At 39.6% G+C, this 21,981-nt stretch overlaps 1 protein-coding gene and 1 long non-coding RNA gene across 4 annotated transcripts in view; one reads left to right on the forward strand and one right to left on the reverse strand.

Annotated features, from left to right (window-relative positions):
• Positions 1-16,851, forward strand: part of LOC108263052 (uncharacterized) — a 19,764-nt gene extending 2,913 nt beyond the window's left edge. Inside the window, exons 3-4 of the long non-coding RNA XR_001812075.3 lie at positions 16,306-16,368; positions 16,684-16,851. This is a non-coding gene — a long non-coding RNA (uncharacterized LOC108263052). The remainder of the gene's footprint in view (positions 1-16,305; positions 16,369-16,683) is intronic.
• macrod2 (mono-ADP ribosylhydrolase 2) overlaps positions 1-21,981 on the reverse strand; it is a 613,005-nt gene that overhangs the window by 4,459 nt on the left and 586,565 nt on the right. For all 3 annotated transcript variants that reach the window (XM_053679442.1, XM_053679443.1, XM_017463465.3), the window contains 3 exons: positions 15,802-15,870; positions 3,678-3,728; positions 2,841-2,915 (listed from right to left, as the gene is read on the reverse strand). In XM_053679442.1, coding sequence (XP_053535417.1) covers positions 2,841-2,915; positions 3,678-3,728; positions 15,802-15,870 — 195 coding nt within the window. The remainder of the gene's footprint in view (positions 1-2,840; positions 2,916-3,677; positions 3,729-15,801; positions 15,871-21,981) is intronic.

Raw genomic sequence — 21,981 nt, forward strand, 5'->3', positions numbered from 1 at the left:
AAGGTGATACGCTATTGAGGTGTGTGGTGTCATCATGCCAAGATCTAAAGAGTTCTGTAAAGCCTTCAGAAATAAGGTTGTGGATGCCTAGGAGATTGGCAAGGGATTTAAAAAGATCTCAAAGTTATTTGAAATACATCATTCCATTGTAAGGAAAATAATCTATGTGGTACTGATTCAGACCGACTGATGCAAAAAGAAGCCTCCAAGAACACCAAAATTTCATCACAGCATCTGCTAGTAAGTCTTGCAACTGTTGGTGTCAAAGTGCAGACTTCTATAATCAGAAAGAGAGTGCGCAAATTTGACCTGCGTGGGAAGCGTGCCAGGAAAAAGCCTTTGCAAGACTACAGTGTGCCAATGAGCATACAGGCAAAGACCAGAACTTTTGGAATAACATGCTCTGGACAGACGTAGGAAAGTCAGAGTCTGATAGAGAAATGTTATGGTTTGGGGTTTCTTCGCTGCCTCAGGGACTGGACAGCTTGCATTCATTGATTCACCTATGAATTCTGCATCATATCAAAGATCGCTTGAAGATAACGTGAGACCATCTGTCCGAAAGTTGAAGTTTCAACAGGCTAATGATACTAAGCATGTTAGAAAATCCACCAAGGAATGGCTCAGAAAGAAGAAATGGAGGGTTATGGAATGGCCCAGTCAAAGCCCGGATTTGAATCCCATTGAAATGTTGTGAGGGGATGTGAAACTGGCAGAACAGGCAAGAAAACCCTCAAACATCTCGCAGCTGAAAGAATACTGCATGGAAGAGTGGTCAAAAAGTCCAGTAAGCCTGGTGGACAATTATGCAAAACGCCTACAAGAAGTTATTTCTGCTCAAGGAGGCAATGCTAGCTTCTGAGGCCAAGGGTGTACTTACTTTTTCCCCACAGAAGAATATCACATCTATTGATATTTCTGTTGAATAAATGATGGGAAAAGATAATTTTCCTTGGTTGTTTGGTGGTATGAAGTATATCAACTTCATTAATAGGCACTGTTTCAAAGACGTTCAAATGTGTCGAAAAAGCCAACCATTTCCATGGAGTGTACTTATTTTTTCACATGACTGTATATGTATCGATGGGGGATAGGTTTCAAGCTCCTCAGCGAACGCCTGAAATAGCAGACAGTAGCAAAGACTATATACCGTACATACCTATGATAAAGTTTAATCTATAGATTTGCGACAATAAGACATTAACATCAATAACTACTAATAAAAAAAGATGACTAACGTCCCAGGCGGAAGCGCACAATATATATCGATATATCTTGATTAGGAAATTCCTTTTCAGGTTATAGCATTATATCAGCTTCATCTCACACTCCTCTGCAACACTATGTTTATATAACGCTTTTACTTCTTTAGTGTATTCAAAACAAGAAGTGAAAAGTTCTAGTCCTGTATGGCCAATCCTGCTCTACCCATGTGAAAAAAACCCCACAGGCTTTCATAAAAAACTAATTTACTGAATTGAATCAGATGCAGTAGAATTGGGAATGTACTAAATTGGTCCTGAGGGACTAGAATTGCTCAGCTCTGTCCTAATCTAATCACTGGTGCTCCCATCCACTGGGCAGAGCTTCAGAATGAAAGGCACACAGTTTGAATGTAATATTTTCTGGAAGGCAAATGTTTAAGCACAGTCCAAGTCCCGGATTATAAATATTTAGCGCTATCTGGCCCATACAAGCGAACCACAGTAATTACATCAACACGGTAACTGAAAGCAATAGCTCCAAAGTTTTGTCCAGCCAAACACCATTTTATCTCATGTTGTAATTTTGAACCTGGTTGTAGTTGTGCTGTTCAAGTATGAACTGGACTTTTTCAGAGGTGAGTGAAGCGCACACAGTTCGGAGTGAATACCGAAATCGCACAAATCAGTATTCAGACCTCGGACCATAACTACGCATTTAAGCGCTATTCGGAGACTTACACAAGAATGAACACAGTGTGGAGTTTGAGTAAAAGAGATGCTCGCTTAGTCACATGCAAATCTGACCTTGAAAGCAAGCCCATTTTTTGTGCGATATCAGTTTGTGCAAGTATTATGTGCAGTGCCACTGACTGACTTAACTGTAATATGCCAGGCTGAAATTTTTGTTTTGTGCACGTACATGCACAAAAAAACAAAATGAATGGAATACCATTCGTGGCCAATAATAAATACATACATACGACTATTAATTAACCAATCTAACGCCCTTCAAAAAAGTTTTCCCCCTCCATGGAGACATTGCTTATCTCAAGCACCGAAATTTTTCTGGATAAAAATATGAATTAAAGTGATCTGTAAGCATAGCAGATAGGTGCTTGGTCAGCTTATCCTTCAAACCTTGGGTAAGCTTTCTTTAGGAGAGTGCATGGAATTAACAAAAATATCAATATAGTGAATTCAGAGTAGTGTGATAGAAAAGCTCACATCTCGTGCACATTAAAATTGCATGACCTTAATTTAGTACCGCCTGGTTTAATTAACGGTTGCCATAGAAAAATAAAATGCAGAGTAATGAGGTGAGCCGGATCAAGTATTGTTCTGCAATCTACCGAATACTGATTACTTATTGTTCGATTAAACTATATTTCTTTCTTTGCATTTTCTATGCCTGAGTGTTTATGGGCTTAAAGGCATTGGTCAAAAAACACGATTGGAAACTCCATCTCGGATGTTTGTATTCCATAAAATCGTCGCAATCTCTAAGGCACAATTACACAGGTAATTTCATTAATCTGAATGGATGACCCAGAAAATGAACCTAAGCAGCTGCGTAACCCGACTCTGAATACAGCTCCAAAACATTGCATTCAGAAAGAATATATATTTTTTTTTTACCTTTGGACTGACTGCTGTCTGTTTGAGTTGCTTGGTTTGTTTCTGCAGGGCTTTTATCCTGATGCATCACTTCACCTAGAGAGAGAGAGAGACAAGAAGAAGAAAGTTAGGATTGTACTATTTGTCCTGAAGTTAAAAGTTAGAAAATAACTAGGTGGCCACTAATGCTGTCTATGGAGATTTTACTCTTAAAATAAAAGACTGAAGATGCCAGTGGCTGTGCCTGGAGCAAGAGAAACACACACTGAACTCTATCCTTTACTTTTATTTCAAATATACTTACACGCACTAACAAAAAAAAAAAAAAAGACATAGCCCAAAGTTTGACTTTCTTTAATGTCCTCTCCATCATAATACGAAAGCTACATGTTCTCACAAGAATACACAAAATAAATGTGAATTTAAAAGACTCAAAGTAGTAAAACTTTTCACTTCCCTGCTGTGTGCGCTTGTTCTCCTTATTATTAGTGTCCTGACTAATAAACCATTAACTATGTTCATAATGTGCAGAAGATCAGGAACAGTGTACATCCTCTCTGGAGTTAGCACAGTGCTGGTAGCTGGCTAGAGTTTATATATATTAATTCAAAGGACTTTGATGTTAATATATTAAGAAAATATATTTAAGAATATATTTTTGTACGTCTAATTTAATATACGGGAAAGGTACTTCAATTACGCTCCTTCTGCACACCCACAAAAAAATAACGTGAAGGCAAACCATCTTCTCAATGATCAGTGATCGATATTTTTGTGCTTGTAACAAATAGAAGGAATGTTCATTCAGACAGCCTCAAGAAAAAAAAAGTATAGTACACACACAAACGTTGTTCTTACCTTCAGACTTGCTAGTGTGTGTAGTCGTGGTGTTCTCCTCATTTTCAGCACCTATAACACACAGTAACATCAGATTTTCGGCCGTGTTTAGAGTTGGGATGATTGACAGCTGAAACTCGGGGTTGAGGAGACCTTTCCAACTTTCTGAGTAGAAATGCGATTTTGGAGCTCAGGAATTGCGACTTACAAGTTACGAGGACGCAGTTTGCATAAAAAAAAAAAAGGTGCGTCTTAGTTACACGTGATTCTGACCTCGGACATCGCTTCTTCATACCATTCTGTATTTTTCTAATAACCAATGGTGATGCGATTCTGTGTGTTTCCACAAAAATCCAAAGTAATCTGCCTAAAACATTTCGTTGACGGCGGATATGATATTACAGGGTGGGCTTAGCCCCGCTAGCTCATTTATATCAGGCGCCCCTGCACATCTGAGAGATTTCATTTTGACGTTTGTAGCCAGAGCCAGATCACCCTGCAAGTTCTCGTCTGGTTTCCCGCTGAAGCTAAGCAGGGTTGAGCCTGGCCAGTACCTGGATGCGAGACCTCCTGGGGAAAACTAAGGTTGCTGCTGGAAGTGGTATTAGTCCGTCCAGCAGGTGGTGCTCACCTTGTGGTCTGTGTGGGGACACTATAATGTAAAAAAAAAAAAAAACAGCAGCACAGTCTTATGGATAAAACGTTAAACCAAGGTCCTGACTCTCTGTGGTCATTAAAAATCCCAGGACGCTTCTCATAAAAGAGGTGGGGTATAACCCGTGTTAAAACCCTAATAATCTCCATCCCTGAACTGGCTACATCACTCTCCTCTCCACCAATAGCTGGTGTGTGGTGGGTGTTCTGGCGCACTACGGCTGTCGTCGCATCATCCAGGTGGATGCTACACACTGGTGGTAGTTGAGGAGATTTCTCGCCATACAATGTAAAGCGCTATATAAATCTAAGGAATAAAATGATTGAGCCGATTTATTTATTCAACGTGAAATAAATCCATGTTCGTCTCTGTGGTTAGCTGCAGACCTTTAAGCTCCCAGCGTAAATGAGATTTTCTGCTTTTACATATTTAGGATGACCGCTGTCTAATACTAATGTACAGCTGATTAAACAGTGAAAAAGTCCAAAAGGTGTTATATTCTGTATCGTCACTAGTGTTTTCTTCAAACCAGACAATTTTCACTTCTTTCTCAATACATTTGGATTACATTGTACGTTCTGATTGCTCAGACCCCTAAGATGCGTCTCCGCCGAATGAACAGTATGTTATGAGTGATGCTAAAGCAGCTGCATGTATATTTAATTCCTGGCTTCCATCCTACTTTCTGCTATGACTTTCTCGTTTTCTGTCGCTCTTTCGCTGTCATTTTCATCTCCTAATAAGCAGCGCTGATAAAAACACAATGAAGCAAGTCTGGGAAAAACACGACGCGCCTGGAATCTCAATCGATCGCAGTAGCCCCACATGTTCTCGCTGCACCAGTATGCCATTCGATAGAAGCAAATTGGCTGTCTCTCTAATTTGGCTTCTGTTCAGATGAAAACATGAGGCCTATCATTTGGCGAGACGACATGTGGTGTATACAAAGAAACATGAGCATGAAATTAGCATTAGGACCTTCAAGGCTTTCAGCAATAACTCTGAATAATGAAGTAAAAATGATATTATGTAAACAAGAAAAGGAAAGTTTGTGGCCAAACTAGTGAGCTTTCAAAGTGGAGTCTGGAAGTCTTGAGGGTTTGGAATGATTTGTAATTGTTTACGCTTTGTCAGAGCTGCTTCTAAGAAGCATCTGAAATGAACGTCGAAAAGCCCTGAGCGTTCATATTTCAGATCAGTAGGAGGATCTTAGCTGTCTATCAAATAACAGGCGGTTAGCAAACAGCAAGGCGTGATTTGTGAACGCAAGTTTTATTGTTTGTTACAAAAGAAGCCGGTGCTTCAGCCGAGACGAGAACGTCGCCATGTTTGCAATGAAAGATTATACAGAACTTCATCGTCCAGATTTTTATTTGAAAGCAATTTTCAAACTTTAGAATTTTAGGCAAGGTTCAATTAAAGTGAAATGCTTGGATGACTCCTCTACGCCATGATTTAAGTGTGAATAGGCAAACAGTTTTTAAAAAAATTTAGTTATGGGTTAAGCTAAAGACCCTAAACACAGATTCTGTAAGAAACAGCTTCGCTGCACTGACGAGAAACTGTCTTTTTTTTTTTTTTTTTTTTTTTTAAAACCTTCATCCATCAGTTTAAAAACATGAGTATGGTAACAAAACGAAATGAAGTAGTGATTGTCTTTGTTACTAAAATAGTTTCATTAATTACAAGACATTGTTGTGGCGGCCTGGAAGAACAGTCCACATGGAAAATGACAAGGGCGTTTCACTAGTTCTGGGTTTACGGCTGTGACAAGAATAACTGCTTGTATAAAGGCTAGAAAAATGGAGGAACAATAATTAAAAAAAAAAAAAAAAAGGAAACGGCATCAACAAAAATTGTATCCATTAACACACCTCTTCAGTTCGTTCCTCTGGGGAACCCTGTATATCCTTTCCAGAAATACTTACAAGTAGAATGCCTTTATAAAAAAAAAAAAAAAATCTCTTGAGGAACCCTTGCTTGGACAGTGGCTGTATATTAATTAAATGCTGTAGATATTGGAATAAACGAATGAACAGACAGGGATCATGAATAGAAAACGAATAATAATAAACCTTAATTTAGCGTGGAACTTGCCTTAATTTACTCAGACTGAACAAAGCCTCTTTCGAAACAGCGCTGGTTTCGGCCAACAGGGCACGACTACTTAGGTTCAATCAGCTGGGCTTTCCCTTTACTTAATCTGCTCGCTTGTAATAAAAAGCATTTTGCAATAATGAGAATTTGAAAGCTCGTTAAAACCTCCTTTATGTGGTCGGTACTTTTGCAGTAATTTCGGGCCCCCGTCTCACCACAGTGGGTGGGTAGAAGTAGTACATAAGTCATATTCATACTCAGACAAGCAGAAAATTAGATCTGCCGTCTTCCATTTGTTCCCGAGATAGCGGGAGCTACAGGATGTATTGTTAGTCAGCACAAATTGACTGCATCGCACAAATAATGAGCTGATGTGTCATGAGATGCTCTTATGGACTGGTTCACGGGGTCAAGCTCAACAGCGGCGTTACAAGTGACTGGACATAATTTAAAAGACGGTGCGATACGTGAGGATTTAGGAGCCGTTCGAAACTTTTCTTCCTGATGAGTCATACCTGTGCTTGTGGTTTATCAGAGGTGGACAGATTATAGATTTTATTCTGTAGTCCACCAAGCAAGTAAAAGCTCCAGTGTGATGCCTGCTCTTATCCGTTAGTTGCGCAGGAGCCTAATAGAGGGCGTGAACGAAATAGCTAACCAAACATAACGTACAGCGAGATTGTTAGTTCGGTGCGTTAATATAGATGACGAGAAACAGATAAATGATTATTAACATTCGCTTAGTTTAAATGCAGAACATTTTGCATTTATGTCCTTGAAAAAAGTCACTGGGAAACATTTTATCCGTGAGATTTGGTGTTCTGCCTTGCGCCGTACATAAAAGCTGTTAATCTTTTCCGGTGTCTTTATTTCCTTTTGACGTGTTTAACTGCAGCGTGACTCAGTCAGTAAGAAGTAGGTTCTTTTCAGTCCCCCGGCCATCTACAAATAAAGAAGCCCAGACATAAATGCTGCATGAGATTAAGATTTTGGCCACCAGTAAACAAGCCAACATAGACAATATAAACCGTTCTGGCCTTGAGCTGTAAATAGTTTTCAACCCATGTATTACTTCTATTGTATTAAAAGGAGAATCTTTACCAGAGTTAGTAATTTCAGACTTAATCGAGAGCTCCATTTTCATGCAGTATTAGTGGTTTAGCTGCCAAAACGTTATTTTAGTGACTTCAAGTGAAGCCTTTTGTGATGTACACTAGATATTCCACCCCACATACGTAGGCAGACTATATAGTTTTAGCGGTATTAAATAAGAACAAACATCTCTAACGTGACTCACACAGGTTACGATTTATACATGAGACGTCAAACGATGTTTTTCGGGTTCTGCTTTAATGCATGCGCATTTTTTGGGTATTTTTACCTAAAAAGTACAAAATACAGAGTGGAGTCAGTGCAAACGGTATTGCTTAGCACCCACGACATGATTACTAAACCTTACAGTCACTTCAGGAACAGAGATGATGTGAAATTACCCCTCCCCCCCTTAAGATCAGGTATTAAATGTTCAGAAATCTCCTTTGATGCACTCACTGCCTTTAAATATCTCGACACTGGACACGTAATTATGTGCATATGGCAAGGTTTAGTGTCAATTTAACTCTTCTGAGAGCCCCTTAGTGATCTGACCAACCGTGCGAAAACCTTTTCACATTTACATATTGTTTTCTAATCATTCTCGAAGGTGGTGTTATGTAAGACACACCCAATTTTCTATGCACAAATGAGCACACATTATTTGGGACCTTATAAAATCAGGGCCTCGCTTCTGATCATTGCTATTAACTAACTAACTAACTAACTAACTAACTAACTATTATGTAATACAGCAACTTCCTGTTTAGGTAAAATTCAGTATTTTTATTCTGCTAACAAATAATTTGAGAATAAACCACACCTGAAGCTACTCATCATACAGCTGCAACCACTCTCACCTCATCTAAGCGTGCTTAAAAGAGAGCATGCCACCCACAAACACACTCCGGCATGGACCGACAAAAGCTGAAGCACTCTGTTAAAAGTGCACTACAGCGCCGTCACGGACTCACCCTTACATCAAAGTCATCACGATTTCCCTGCCAGCGTCATCACTTTCACTCTGTGATGATATCTATTAAGGGACTTGAACCAGAATGAACGAAGCACTCTGTTTTTGGATCAAAGGCAAAAATATACTTGATATTTCTATGATGCATAGCGTTATGCTACAGTGCAATATCAGTTGTAATGTTAGTTTGATCAGTTAGAAACAGTTGCGTATTTGTAAACGTACACGTAATCAACTTGTATGAAAAGTTTTGGCCGGTTATACTAAGGGGAGGAGTTGTTGGGTTTCATTAAAATGACCTTTCTTACGACTAGATCTGCATCGTTCCCAGATCCTATAGATTTTGTGAAACATTTTGTTGATTATACAACGAGAGTCAATGGCATCCGGTAACCTCTCGTCAGTTGAGCAGGTAGTCGAGCGGAGCAATGTCGGTTTGTTAGCAATGTAAAGAGGAGGGGTAAAATAATAGCTCATTTGATTAAACATCTAAAGAACAAACATAACGTCGAGCGCAAAGAGTTTGCGAATGCTAGCAGCAGGGAACATCAACAACCAACTTTGCAGCAAACGCTGGAGAAGCGAGAGAAAATGTCCAGAGACAACCCACGGGCAGTAAAAAGAACAGAAGCTCTTACCCAGTTCATCGCTCTTGATGACCAACCGTTGTCAATTGTAGATAATACAGGATTTCGTCGTATTCCTGGTGTACTTGAGCCGAAGTATGAGATTCCCAGCCGTCACCACATTACAGACACCGCATTACTAAAGCTGCATGACTTGGTGAAAAAGCACATCAGGAACATGTTGCTGGACATTCTGGATTTCAGCACTGATATTTGGACTAGCAGTGTCAGCCCAACGACTCTTATAGGTTTAACAACACGGTGGATTGATGAGGATTTCACTCCCCAGAGAGTCGTTTTACAAGTAGCGCAGTTTAGGGGTTCGCACACTGGCCAAGCCATAGCAGGTGCGTTTGACGACGTGCTTCAGACGCGGGGCATTCCGGAAAGTGTGAAGTACTCTATGTAAGTACCAAATGTAAGTACTTGTACTTGATCTGAAAAGTGGTATCGGTGCATCCCTAATAGTAAGCGCTGCACTAACATACTGTTAGCTCTTTGGTTCAAACCACACAGCTGACCGATCTAACATTTGTCCTTTGGTGTCATTTGTACTTTGATTGAACAGTGTATGTTAGTCAATTGACTTCTAGCTTCTCGTCCAAAGGCAGTTTGAAAAACCAGCAATCAGGAAAGAAATTCACTCTGTATGGCCAAACATTTTTGGACACCTAATAATCGCACCCATATTGTGTGCAATTGTGTAGAATTACAATTTCCCTTCACTGGAACTAAGGGCTCCAAACCTGCTCCAGCATCACGATGCCTGTGTGCACAAAGCGAGATCCATAAAGACATGGTTTGCTAAGGTTGGAGTGAAAGAACTAAACCTGATTGAACATCTTTGGGATGAACTGGAACATCGACTGCACCCCAGGCCTCCTCACCTGACCTCACTAATGCTCTTGTGGCTGAATGAACACAAATCCCCACAGCCACGCGCTAAAATCTAGTGGAAAGCCTTCCCTGAAGAGTGGAGGTTATTATAACAGCAAAGGAGGACTAAATCTGGAACAGGATGTTCAACAAGCACGTATAGGTGCGATGGTCCGGTGTCCATAAACTTACGGACATATAGTATACGTTGTTCGTGTTTATTACACTTGCCGTCGTATCTCATGCGTCCCTTTTCTCAGTCGCCGCTGCTGATGTGTTATGAAGCAGGCTTAAATAATTCAGAGTGCACACGAAGTTTAAGGGTTTCACCAAGTGTAATCACTTAACTAAATACATGAATCAGTCCCAGCCTCTACTTCATATCGTTTTCCTGTTAGTGTTGTTCTTATTTCCACAAAAGTAAAAAAAAAAAATATATATTCTAATAAGCTTACTTGTTAGCAACAAGTAAGATGATGTGGAAGCCAAAAAATTGACCCTTATTTTTATGCCTCTCAGCCCTGCGAGCCCATTTATACCCGCTGGCCTTGATTACAACTCATTGGTCACACAGCCTGGGTTCATCTAAGTGTTAGGACTCGTTAATGACTTGGCTGGTAAGCGTATGTAGTTATTCTTCAAACCATCAGAACGTGAACTGTGCGCTCTCTTTTCATGAACTGCAGCATGCACATTTCATGCTCTCTGAATTTCAGCTTATCTAGCCACAACAAAGAAAAAGAAAACAGAAACACACCGGGGACTGAAGATGCACGTAATCAAACCGGTGACATGTGACTGGCACCTTAGAGGATCCCTTTCAGACCTGACTCTCGGGGTTAATCGAAAAGTCTTCCTTTAAAGCGAGCACAAGACGCAATGCTTTGAGGCAGTCACAAAAAAAACCCCCATCATCCGTGTATTGAACAAAGCTGCACAATATCTCACGAGGCAATGAAGAGCTGGTTATAACCTTTCATTTGGGGGCACAGTATCTAGGAAAGATCAGCATGGTTTTCGTGGCAAGGAGAAATACAGTTTTAACGAGAGACCGCTTTGAGTGGGAGTGACGAAGAAAAAGCAGAAATATTGACGTTTTACTCGTCAGAGCCTAGTGGTCCATGAGACTTGCAATCGAAAGTAACCTTCTTGTTAACGCCGACCGTCGCATCCTAGTTGTACCATGGATGCCGTTTTCCTGAAACACAATGACGAGCTTTCCATAAAGCCAGTACGGTAGACCGGGTCCAAAAATTCGAGTCCAGTACTGAGAACTGCTTTTATTTAATCAGAACTAACACAATCTTGACAAATTATATTACTAAAATAAGAAAACAAATGCTACAGTTTTCCATTCTGTGTAATTTGGACATAATTAAGAGCCTTTCAACTTTTATCGCATTCCCCCCCCCACCTGTTATACCACGGCGCTGTTGAATGCTGAGATCTGATCATAGTTTGGCTACAAGGCAAGACATCATGGTTTCTATAGCAACATCTCATTCACAGGGAACCTGGTACGGTGGACGAGCCACAATTATCTAAGGGTAAATAATAAACAGATAAAGATTTTTTTTTTTATTATTATTATTTAACAAAGATCATATTTGATATGGTAAAATTTTCTGTAAGGGGAGATTTACATAACATTTATAGGGCCGCCGGAGCAACGTCGGCGAGCGGGCATTTGACGCTTTGGCGCTCACAGGGTGCTTAGTAATTGAGTGTTGAACCAGTATCGCTAACGTTTCAATATTTTAAGTGATACATGCACATACATGCATGTATGTGAATGACGGCCTTCAAATAAAATAATTAATAAACCCCACGAGCGACTTTTTATAGCTGCTATAAAGTAAGCGATAACAGAAGCAAACTTGTTTTCTGGATGTCCCACAACATTAAATGTAACTGATAACTAAATTGTAATCATTGGCGTCATGTCGGGCCACATCCCATTGTTGCTCACGTCCCTATGACAGGGTATTATATGTATTATTGGCTTGAATTATATGCCTTCCCAACTATTTGCTAAAAAAAAAAGAAGAGGAAAATGTGTAAATAAGGTATTCTGATATCATATAGGTCATATGAGGATTTCTTAAAAACGTACAAAAAAGTTTTCCCCCTATTTTTGAGTCATGTATTCTTGAATAACAAGGTCCGAGTGAGTGAAACCTGCCTTGGTTTTTGTTAAATGATGAAGTAGAAACAGGTCTTGCTAGTGGACTAGTGGGTGTCTACTGTATGCATTGATGTCACAGAGTGTTTCAACCTTTATTAAAACTTTCATTCCCAGAGCTCCCTGCATTTATGGGAAACACTTCCAAACGACCTTTAAGAAGCAGCAAGGCCTACAGAGTTAATGAAGTGCTAAATGTGAAGAACAAACCCTTATTTTCATGTGTAAATATTCGAGGGTTGTAGGAACTCGAGTGGTTGTAGCATCAATGAATGAATGATTGGAGAGGAGCATTGTGGGAAGTACTTGAATGGCCAGGAGGGTTTTTACCCCCTCACACACACCCTCTCTGTTTTTCATTGCTGTGAGATGATAAAGCTCAGGACAATCGAAGCCAATTAAAACCTAGTGAGCTGAGAAGCAATTGGGGTCAGAGGTGGGTCATAAATACCGCAGATGCTCGTTCCTTTGGTGAAAAAAAAAGTGACCCTCTTGTCTGTAGTCGGCCCTTTGTCACCAGAGAGGGGTAGAGATAAAAAAAAGACAGAAAGAAGAGGGAGAATGAAGGGGGCAAAAAGCAGCACCAGACTGCTGGGACATTTACCCAACGTTACAAGATGTGCATGTTAGAGTTGGCTTTGTAAGCAGAGCTTTTTCAAAAGAGCTCTTGGCTGCCCTGAAAGATCTTTCTCTCCAACAAGGGTGGAAAGGATATTGTTAGGAAAACACGAGGCCCTTAAAACAGGGGTGAAAAGAGAACATGGGGCCAGCTGCTTTAGGGGATACACTCAATGCATTATGATGAGAAAGGGAGTGTGGGACAGGTTGCCCAGAGAGCAGCCGTTAGACAGGGAGAACGTGTGTGTGTGCGTGTGTGTGTGTGTGTATATATATATATATACACACATACACACACACACACACACAGTCATGTGACAAAATAAGTAAATAAGTACACCTCATGGAAATTGTTGTATTTTTTTTGTACATATTTGGACAAGCAAACATTTGATCCTCTTTAAACACAGTGCCTATTAATAAAGTTGATTCACTATCAAATGACACACAAAATTGACATTTTGTAGGAATTTTTAAATTAACCAAAAAACAGATCACATGGAAAAAGTAAGTACACCCCTACATTTATCGCGCGTTCAAATCCATAACATGTGAATCAGGTGTTGAAGATCGGGTGCCGGTGATTTGAACCTGCTTAGGGAGTGCAGGTGGAGCCGGTCTTATTAATACCCGTCTCATATCTAGTGTCTGGTGTTCCCTTCGCTATAGAGGTGTGTGCTGTCATCATGCCAAGATCTAAAGAGATCTATAAGGCCTTCAGAAAAAAGGGTTGTGAATGTCTATGAGTCTGGGAAGGGATTTAGAAAGATCTCCAAATGATTTGAAATACATCATTCCACTGTAAGGAAAATCATCTACGCATGGTGCAGATTTCAAACGACTGCCAATTTGTCCAGGACTGGCCGTCCCAGTAAGCAGACCAAGAGCAGACCGTCTGGCGGAAAAAGAAATCTCCAAGAACACCAAAATTTCATCACAGGATCTGCTAGTAAGTCTTGCAACTGTTGGTGTCAAAGTGCAGACTTCTATAATCAGAAAGAGATTGCACAAATTTGACCTGCATGGAAGGCGTGCCAGGAAAAAGCCTTTGCATGACTACAGTTTGCCAGTGAGGATATAGGCAAAGACCAGGCCTTTTGGAATGATGTGCTCTGGACAGACGAATCAAAGATGGAGTTCTTTGGACACAGTAACAGCAGACATGTTTGGCTCAGACCAAAGACAGCTTTTCAGTAGAAATGCCTCATACTTTTCAACAGGATAATGATCCTAAGCACACGAGCAAATCCACCAAGGAATGGATCAGAAAGAAGAGATGTAGGGTTGTGGAACGGCCCAGTCAAATCCTGGATTTGAATCCCATTGAAATGTTGTGAGGGGATGTGAAACAGGCAGAATATGCAAGAAAACCCTCAAACATCTCGCAACTGATGGAATATTGCATGGAAGAGTGTTCCTAAAGTCCAGCAAGCCTGGTGGACAATTATGCAAAACGCCTACAAGAAGTTATTTTTGTTAAAGGGGGCGATACCAGCTTCTGAGGCCAAGGGTGTACTTACATTTTCCACAGAAGAATATCACATCTATTGATATTTCTGTTAAATAAATGATTTAAAAAGTGGAAATAATTTTCCATGTGGTTTTGTTCAAGTATATCAGCATTAATAGACACATTGAGAGGTTTCGAAGATGATTAAATGCTTGCTTGTCCAAATATGTCAAAAAAAACCCAACAATTTATACATCAGCGTTGCTGTTAGCCGGTAAATGCTGGTTTTTGACCGTTAAAAATTCAGAACATCTGATAAAATCAAAAGCTGTCGGGCACAACGTCCGGTAAAAATATTAACACGACGCAGCCATACATCAGACAGTACAATGAAGTACGTTCGCAACTGCACAACTAAATAAGGTCTCTGTATGTACACAAATATTTATACATATATATATATAATGTTTCAGGCTTTGAAGTCGACATATTTACAATATGATGATGAAGCCACTTAACATTTTAGTCTTCTGCCACATGTACAGAAAAAGTGGACAATTTGCAGGTAAAAGCACAAGAGCAAGGAGATGAAAGAGGGAGCTTAAAATAGAGAGTAAAAAAGTCATGAAGAGAGAACTGAAAGCAACATAAAGATGCAAAACGGGGTTGAGCTTTGGCGTGACCTACATACCTGCTAAAGTGAGCTGTCACAGGTAGCTAGGCCCTCTCTCAACACTCCCTGAATTATTTAGCATAGTGAAAAGCCACTAGCTATGCAAGACCATAGACTGTCTGAGATTGAGGACTTAAACAGCTAAAAACACAAAAGAAATGCAAATTTGCCAAGAAAAATCTTTGTACCTGGTGGAGCACGGGTATTTACGGTCAGAGTTCAGGAAACAAAGCAGAAATGTCAAAGGGGGAAAATAATTCTAGCACTAAAAGCGAGCAAACTGTCAGAAGTGTGATAGATTGGGGGTGATGCTAGCAACGTGAAAGCAAAACTCCATTACATAATTACCCCAATGCTCTTAACTCAACAGTATTTGATAAGTAGAGGCATAATTCACCACAAAGTAATGCTTTTGTTTTAACAGGCGAGCATTATTAGTTGTAATGACAGTTTAAATGCACAGTGCAGGTGTATGTGGTTGAATCTTGGCCAGTTTACATCCACACCACTCTTACACTCTGTGTAGTAGTTACACAGCGTTACGAGAGCAGGAAGAGGGGCACTTTTATAATCGGTTACTTATTATTAATCACGGATAATAATAATATAATTCCGCAGAATTTCTTCGCCGAGACGAGCACAAAAACGCCAACGAAAAAAACGCCACTAGTGTTTATATGAAATTACGAGTAAGATCAAACACTTTTAATTGACGTGGATTATTTAAATAAAACTCCGAATTGTATAATAAGCATTGCTGATAACTCCAGATAAATTTTAGTATGGGATGCCACTGTCTGAGAAGAATAACACTTCATATCTTACTAGAGACAGATCTGCATTTGTATGGAGAGATGGAAAGAAGAAGAAAAAAGAAAAAAAAAAGGTGATGCTTAGGCTTACCCTCTACCTCCATGGTCTCCATTAATCCTTGACTGTCTGCTTCTTTGCTGTTCATGCTTGTTACTTGGTCTTTGGAAAGAAAATGACAAGGGGGGGGGGGGGGGGGGACACATTGGATGAGAAACTGGTTAAAGTGCATCCATATGGTATAAACATCACGAGGCCATTGCTACAGTCATTAAAAATTCTAATGATTTACTGTCATGAGTATCCTAAGGTGTGAAGTGTGCTTCCTTAATTAAGATGGCTTATTTCAAAAAAGGTCTCTCCAATCTGAAAATGGCGCAGGCAATATTAGGTTGTGGGTGTATAATACAGTGTATGGGGCTGAGAAACAAAACCAAGACAAAGGAATATGTTAATCAAGCCTGACAAAACCCGGCTCTTTGCATAATCAGACACAAATCACACGCTTTACAAATCACTCTTTTCCCTTGTTTGTGAGCACTGATGTATTCTCCCAATGTATTCCACACATCTTTCCCCTGAACCTCAACCTAAAAGGCAGGAGGACGGACGGTGGTGCTGATCAAAAGCAGATCTTCAAAGCTCCACTCAGGGACACAGGTAAGAGGCTTCTCTTCCCCATGTTAGCTTTGATGCTAACTGGGCCGCTGGGACACAGGAGAGCAGAAATGACCAGAATTTATAGGTTTGTACTCTCATGTCCATCAGAAGCAGATGGACTGGGGTGTGTTTACGATGTTCACATTTAGCCTTTTAAGCAGTCATTAGTCATTCTTTTCTATATCAATCTATAAATAGACAATTTTTTTTTCGTAATTTTATTAAGAGACGGTTTTCCTTGGTGCTCCCAAACACTTGATTAGGTTTTTTTTTTTTTTTGTAATTCATTTTGTCTTCCACATTTCTTTATGAGAGTCATAGTAGCGACAGTCTGAGAAGGCCAGCCTAGACGTCTCTTCACAAAGCTGTGCAAGAATAAAGAGCACTTCCACTGTTCCATGACGTGGGAAGATCTGCATTTCTTCTCCTGAATCCCAGGTTCATGTACTAGAGTCTTATCTCCAGAACCCTGGTATAGACTTTTCCCTCTAAGTATTTCCTTGAGTTTGGAAAAGTATGAAGCTGAAGGCCAAGCTCTGCTGGACAGGTAATGAGAACAGAGTTTTGTCTGAAAATTCTGTTATAAAAAGGTCAAAGCTTAGTTGGCTTATGTGGAAGAACTCCACCAGCTACCATAGATTCTGGGAGAATGGGACATTGCCCCACTCCTTCACAAACTCCCACAATAATCTTTAAACAGCAGCCCATTATTTGTGTTAAACATTACAAATAATTCCAGAATTTGGAAATTCTTTAGTTTGAAATTTTTCTTTCTTTCTTTCTAGGGACGAATCAGTAGTTTCTGCCTTCTGAGCAACTGGAGATTTTAACCAAGATGCCATGTAAAGGTAAAAAGACCTAAAGTTTCTATCTATAGGGCCACTTAAATGGTTACAGACACACAGTCAATTGGTCAACTGTATTACTGATTTCCATTAGTACATTAATGGGCTCCCTTAGCTCATGAACTGAATGAAGCATTAAGAAAAAACGAGTGCATAAAGCACTATTGAAGAATGAGAATATGGCAGGCAAATGAAAAGCGTAACAAGACTGGAAATGGATTTAATTTAAAAGCTGATATGAAATAAACGGCAGAAATCTCCGAATGTTCTCGACGGATACCTCGAAGCATTATGCACGTTACAATGCCTACACTTCCAGGTGACTTATTTATATTCAGTGCTCCAAGGACAAAATGTAGGCAGATGTTTGATGTGTAGGATCACTTGAAATAAATGGACTCCATTTTCCAGTCATGTTCACCATTCTCCTTTTGCCTCTCTTATGCTAATCATGACTTGTGCTACTGATATATCTACATTATCCGGTACAGAAGGCTCCATCTAGAAGGATATAGACAGAAGAATTTATTTTAATTAATTGGGTTTCTGCTGCTTCGTAAAGAAATATAGAAAACGCAAGGCTTCTCTCCAAAGACACAAGACAAAAGAGTAGACAAACGTTTCAAGGGCAACTCTGTACTTTTGCACGGTTATGAATTTGTCGCAGTAAGACCAAAACTACTACTATATAATCAAGAGAGTAAGTATATATATATAATGAATTTGTTGCAGTAAGAAACATTAAGCACATTAAAAAGTTTAAGTTTAAAAAACATTAAGCACATTAAAAAGTCAGGAAAGACAGGAGAAAGCTTCACGTAACATCAGCAGGAGCTAACAGAATTTGCTTACCTCATGAGTTTCCTTCTCATATGCTTTACATCCAAAATCATTACAGCACTTTTTAACTAAATCCTCGCAGACGCTTGTATCATTTCCAGGGACAATTACAGGGCTATATAAAACAGCCCAAACTGTTATAGCTTCCATCCTTTTCACTGCTCTATGATGCAGAGATGAATTTGTAAAGCATGGCACAGAAGATGAACACATCTGACCTTTAGTTAACGCGGTGTTCGGACCGTTCTGCCTGACCGCACTGATCATCTTATGGAAAATAAAAGGTTTGAAAGAGCTGTGTTGAATTTTATGGCAATTATGTGAAAGCCACGTTAACGAGCCCTCCCCATGCACAAAAACTGCAAGTAATACAGTAGTAATAATAACATTAACTGCCAATCTCGAAGATGGTCACTATAAAATCTACATTAGAGAAATCGTAAATATTACAGAAATAACAGGAATACACTTCCAGAGTAGAGGTCAACTCGGACTCTTTAATTCAATTGACCGGCGATGTTGCTTTCCAATGTTTGGGGACCCAAAAACATGCGAGAATTGGAAACGGCTGCTGAAAAGCTTTTAAGAAGAGAGCAAAGTTTGCTGAGATTACACTGTCGTCAATATTACACCAGAATTGTAAAGGATTTGTGCTTTTCTATGGCTCGCCAATCTATTTTAAAGTGTGTTATGGTATAGTATAATCTATATACAAAAATGCCTGGTTCAGTGATGATTTGGATTTAATAGACAACTCTAAGAAAATATCATTCAAAATATTTATACCACCAGGTATAAATTGAAAGCTGTGTTTCCCAGGTCAGCTCACACATAAAAATCAGGGGAAGATCAAAAGTGTGTGCTAGCATTGCCTAGTTTAGTCAGTGCTGGGGGAAAAAAAAAAAAAAAGCCTGACCTGTAACAACTGAGAAACTAACATTTGTGGAAAAAACATCCAACATGTTCCTACTTTGCAACAAAATTACTGCCTTGTACTTTTACAGAGATTAAAAAAAAAAAAAAAAAAAAAAAAAAAATGCAGGGCATACAGGAACAGTTAATGCTGCATGAAGCTAAATCTCATCTCTGGCTTGTGTAAAAGCAATCACTTAAAGAATGCTGCTTCTTTAGTCCCATTACAGTGGAAACAATCTGTTAAATTATTCCCTCTGCATTTCCTAACTGCTTTAAAGTAAAAATAAGACCATTGAAATACACTACATGGGCAAAATTTTATGGACACCTGACCGTCACATCTGTATGTTCTTGCTGAACATCCCATTCCAGATTTAGTCCCCCTTTGATGTTATAATAACCTCCATTCTTCTGGGAAGGCTTTCCATTAATGTTGGAGCGTGGCTGTGGGGATGTGTGTTCATTCAGCTACAAGAATATTAGTGAGGTCAGGTACTGATGTTGGTAGAGGAGGTCTGGAGTGCAGGTGGTGGTACAGTTCACCCCAAAGGTGTTCATTGGGGTTGAGGTCAGGTCAATCTTGGCAAACCATGTCTTCATGGATCTCGCTTTGTGCACAAGAGCGTTGTCATTCTGGAAGATGTTTTTTGGCCTCTTAGTTCCAGTGAATGGAAGTATTAATGCTACAGAATATAAACAAAAACATTTCATACAATTACGTGCTACTACCTTCGTGGCAACAGTTTAGGGAAGAACCGCAAATGGGTGCGATGGTCAGGTGTTCACAAACATTTGGCCAAATAGTGTATATAGCATTGTTATACAGCCACAACTAACAGGTCAAAGTTTACAGCTCAGAATTATTCAGCAATGAATAATGCACTCGGAGGCATGCTGTTAGAGGAAAACAATCAACAATGTGGTGGCATCATGTGGCCTGGTGCAAGGCCGCGTCATTGTTACCATCCTGAAGTCGATTACAAGAAACTACACGCAGATAGAGAGCAAAATGGATCTGTTTAATAAATGAAACTGCAATCGAAATTGTAATGTTATGGTATTATATATATATATATATATATATATATATATATATATATATATATATAATATATATATAAATATAAATGTACTAAGTATTTCAGTCTAACATTTAAATGTACACATTAAATGTACACAACGACAGCAGGCAGTGAGAACAGGGAAGGTACAGACAGAAAGAGGGTGAGAGAGACAGAAAAAAGAAAGAAAATGAATAAATGCAATAGGTCCAAGCAGCATCTCCGTTTCTAACGCATATGGACAGCCTGATGTGAGTGTGTGTACATTCATGATTGAGTGAGTGTGTGTGTGTGTGCATATGTGTCACCAGTGGCTGGCCTGCTTCCGTTCCTGTCTGTTCAAGCTCTCCTCCCACGCACACTTAGCTTGACTTCAACACCCTATACCTCTCCGCCAATGTACACTCACTCACGCACCCACTCAACTCAGTCCTGTCTATCACAGCTTGATCCCAGTGAAATATTCCTACATTAAAATAACACACACATAATTAAGATTCATCCAAGATCTGCACAGCACCTACAGCATGTCAACAGCAAGTGTCTGGAAATCATTGGTATGTGATCAAAAGCTAAATATAATACAACCCAAAATATAATACCCCCCCCCCCCCCCCAAAAAAAAAAACAAAAAAAAAACAAAACAAACAAACAAAAAAAACACACAAAACCCACTGACAGTAAGACATGGTGTGCCCTCTAAACAGTAATATATGATCAGAACCTGGATGCACTTTGTTCAACACAGTGCGAAGGCCAAGCTCATTTAAAACCACTGAGGCTCTGGGGCCATTACTTTAAATCTTCACCTGTCTGAAAGAGATGGGACTCAATTTTCAATTCTGCAGCTCTTTCTTTTCTCACCCTTTGCAAAGCTGGATTTATTTACATGTGGCTTCGGGATAAAAGAGCTTCCCTTTAATTTGTGTGCTGCAGAGTCATTGAGCGACAGCAAGCTGTGTGAGAAGCATTGAACCATTTTGTATTCAAGTCTGTTTTGTGTTTTTATCTGTGTAATTTTTTTGGTAATTTCTTATTGTGTAAAGTGCCTTGAGAAGCTGCTTTAAAGGCGCTGTATAAAAAGAAAATTTATTATTAGTGCTGGATATTACTGGTAGCTGGACTGTTTCTCAAAAGTGCATATTTAAGATGATTAAAAATCCCACCAACACTGCTGCACTGCTACCAAGTCACCTATATTGTACCTGACAAAAACGTGGCTCGATGAGTATAGGTTTAAGTGACCACACATGCAAAAAAAAAACAAAAAATAAAAAAAAAAAACCCCCCAAGCAGATTTAATAACGCTCTTCACAGCATAGCAGCAGAACATAGCAGAATTGATACGTTTTGCCTTAATTTAGTTTCAATATAGAGGGTGGAATCATTGAAACTCAATTCATTTTGCAGCCCGAAAGTCAATTCTGAGCAGAGTTTGCTAAAGAAAATGAACACAACCTGTGAGCAGGTATTATATTTTTGGGACTGGTGACTCAGGGGTTAAAGCTTTGGACTATTGATCAGATGGTTGTGAGTTCGAATCGGACCACTGCCAAGCTAGCACTGTTGGTTCCGTGAGCAAGACCCCTGAACCCTCAACTGCTCAGATGTATCCTGTGTCAATTGGGGAACGTCTCCCAGGAGTGTATTTCTTGTGGAGCGTCTCAGAACTTAGCAGAACTATTAAGAATAATTTACTCAGCTTGTAATATCTTTCATGCAGTTATTCTTTGTAGATCACCTACATCAATATCCAACATACTTGCAACAACTGAACAACAAAGGTTAAGGGTAAGGGTTAGAGTTTGTACCTTCTCTTATGACTTCCAATCACATCACCCTTGCTTATTTGAATCTGTACACTTTTCCCATTACTTCAGGTGCATAGTGAAAAGTTCAAAGACCAAAAACTGTTGGTTCAAATCCCACAGCTAGTCCCTACAACATGGTCT

Source organism: Ictalurus punctatus, chromosome 3, assembly GCF_001660625.3.
Source record: "Ictalurus punctatus breed USDA103 chromosome 3, Coco_2.0, whole genome shotgun sequence".
Taxonomy (NCBI): domain Eukaryota; kingdom Metazoa; phylum Chordata; class Actinopteri; order Siluriformes; family Ictaluridae; genus Ictalurus; species Ictalurus punctatus.